Source organism: Nicotiana attenuata, unplaced genomic scaffold (genome assembly GCF_001879085.1).
Source record: "Nicotiana attenuata strain UT unplaced genomic scaffold, NIATTr2, whole genome shotgun sequence".
NCBI classification, from domain to species: domain Eukaryota; kingdom Viridiplantae; phylum Streptophyta; class Magnoliopsida; order Solanales; family Solanaceae; genus Nicotiana; species Nicotiana attenuata.
The window spans coordinates 45,092-47,937 of record NW_017676080.1 but is presented as its reverse complement, the minus strand read 5'-3'; the positions used below and the strand labels follow the sequence as shown (position 1 = coordinate 47,937).

Here is a 2,846-nt window from a genome sequence, read left to right as displayed (position 1 = left end):
CTGGTTTTTATTGTATAGTCTCTCATGGTAGTGTGGTAGCTCGTACCTTATATATAGTTTCTTGATTGTCTAGTCATCCCATGTTATGTATGTTCATGCCATCATATTTTATTGTTGGTTGTCCATGACCCATGTCTACCATTTATATTGATCTCGTCAACCCTAAAAGATAATAAAGAAGGTTAGATAAAATGTATGTTGGTACTCGGTAAGTATGGCCGGGTGCTAGTCATGGCCCTCCAGTTTGGGTCGTGACACCATGTCCTTCCACCTCTGAGCAGCCAAGGCATCTACCAGTCTTATCATTCCTGGTTCCACCAGGTCTTTCAGGAATCTACCCTTCAAAAATTTTCTTTTGCCAAACATGGCAAGCTTGTCTTGATCACCATCAGACTCATCTTCTTCTTCTTCTCCACTCCGTTCCTCATCTTCAGAGAGTCTTACTTGTTTACTTTTCACTGCAGACCTTGTCCTCTTGGCTAATGAAGGTTCAGCAGCTGCAGACACAGAAGAAGACTTCTTGGAAGAAATCTTTGGCCTTTTGGGCTTGGGGGTCTGAACCTCCTCTGTTGTAACCTTTTCTTGATGGACCTGTTCCATCTCCTCAACTTCAATAGCCTCTGAGGACTCTGCAACCTTCCCTTTTCCTTTATCCATTCTTTTCTTCTTACTTTCAGCTAAGGCCTTTTGTAGATCATTCTCACTCTGTTTAACCCTACTTCTTGTGGCTCTTCCCTTTGGAAAGGAAGTGTCAGTAGGTGTTGGGGATGAAGCCTATATTTTTTTAGAGTGTTTAGGAGCACTGGGAACTTTTGATGTGGTGGTTCTTCTTTTCCTTGGGTCATAACTCGCCCCAACCCTTTTCAAAAGGTCTGCTAGGGTCTCTTCAACTGATGAACCAGGTTCATCTCTCTGTGAACTTATGTTAACCAACCCTTCAGCAGCTTCACCAGAACCACTTCCCCCTGACTTCTTGCCACTCTCTTCTACATGTTCTTGTTCAATCCCACAGATAGCAAGCACAGCCAAACCAGCAGTGGGTGAATGATCAACCACTCTTTTCCCATTTCCCCTCTCTTCACAACATGCACCCTCTCTCTCTTTTTCTTTTTCAGATTTCTTTTTACCTCCACTTCTTCGTAACTCAGGTAATTCTACATCCCTGATAGGCCCAACCAGAACAAACCTAGTTTCTAGATTTTTAGATAAAGCAGAACTTACCTTGGAAGGGAATTTTTTAGACTTTTCAGAGTGAGAAGACCCAGGTCCTTCCCCCTCACTAGCAGATTTGTATGACTCAGAATCAGAGTTGGAGTCAGAGTCTTGGACCTGGCTTGCCTTCAATTTCTCATTTAATTTCCTCTTGAGAGCCCCAGATGCTACTGTTTTTTCGAGCAAGCATTTTCACCCTTCTCAGCCTGGGTTTGGGAGATGTACTGGGTGGAGGAGGGGTAGATGAATCAGAGAGAGTGGGCTGTGGAGGGGTTCTAGGATTGTCTTGTGGGTTTGTCATGAACACTGGTTTCTTGAGAGAATTGGTGAGTTAGAATTTTGGAGAAGAAAGCAAATGAAAGTGAAGAGGGATTTTTGACGGTTTAGAATTATGGGGATGGCAGGATGTAATGATGTATGTTTAAAGAGAAATACACATTTAATCTATAACGGCAGTTTTAGCAGTGGTCAATTAGAGGTCTAATCAACCTAAAATTGTAGGTTTGAATGATCGGTTAAGCTTCCCTAGATTTTAGGAAATTTTGTGGTTTAGAGTTATAAGGCTGACCGAACTGGTTCAAAGCTAACGGATAGAATTTTCTAAGGAATTGAACAATTGTAGGACATCTGCTCATGATTTAAATATTTATATTTCTAATTGTGCAGTGTAGAAAACATACCTTAGCTTTCAGATGAACCTATACTGATGAACCAGGTTCTTCATTTGGAATTCTCTTGAACATGCCTCAATTTATCATAATAGAGAAAATGTTGTAAGAGATCAGTGAGTCATATTAACACATGTCACAGGAGTATACTAATTACAGTATGAAGCTGAGTAAAAATTAATCTGGATATTTACACAAGTTCAAATTTCCTAGCCAAAAAAAAATCCTTTTTTTTTCTTTTTTTTTTGAATATTTTTTTTTCATTCTGAGCTAGTCCCATTAGGAAATCTTAATCATCCCTAAATTCCAACCTGTTCCTCTCAAAGTTTTTCTAGTCAGTGCTTTAGTGAAGATGTCAGCAATTTGTTTATCAGTAGCACAGAATTCTATGGAGATCAATCATTTCTCATAGTTATCTCTTAAGAAGTGGTGTCTAACATCTATGTGTTTAGTCCTTTTATGATGAACAAGTTTCTCTGTCATACTTATAGCACTAGTGTTATCACAGAAGATAGGAATGCAACCAACTTCAATGCCAAAATCTATCAGCTGCTGTTTGATCCATAGCAATTGAGCACAACAAGAGGGAGCAGCAACATATTCAGCCTCAGCAGTGGATAAGGCCACTGAATTCTGCTTTTTAGTGGCCCATGATACAAGACATGAACCAAGAAAATGAGCCATAGCTGAGGTGCTCTTCCTATCTACAAGGAAACCTGCATAATCAGCATCAGCATACCCTACTAGATTGAAATTACTACCTTTAGGGTACCAAAGGAACAGATCAGTAGTGCCTTTCAAATATCTCAGTATCCTCTTAACAGTAGTCAAGTGAGATTCCTTTGGATTAGCCTGAAAGCAAGCACAAAGCCCTACACTGAAAACTATTTCAGGTCTGTTGGCAGTAAGATACAAAAGTGAACCAATCATACCCCTATACAACTTTTGATCAACAGATGAACCAGG

At 40.0% G+C, this 2,846-nt stretch overlaps 1 protein-coding gene across 1 annotated transcript; it reads right to left on the bottom strand.

The window, feature by feature from the left end:
* Window positions 1–258: 258 nt before the first annotated feature.
* Window positions 259–1,513, bottom strand: LOC109220733 (MAP7 domain-containing protein 1-like; the record flags this gene model as incomplete). Its single annotated transcript, XM_019385197.1, has 3 exons — window positions 1,438–1,513; window positions 1,222–1,382; window positions 259–774 (listed from the first exon to the last, which is right to left on the bottom strand). Coding segments are annotated over exons 1-3 (753 nt in total), but the record flags the coding sequence as incomplete, so codon positions are not given.
* Between the last annotated feature and the right edge of the window lie 1,333 nt (window positions 1,514–2,846).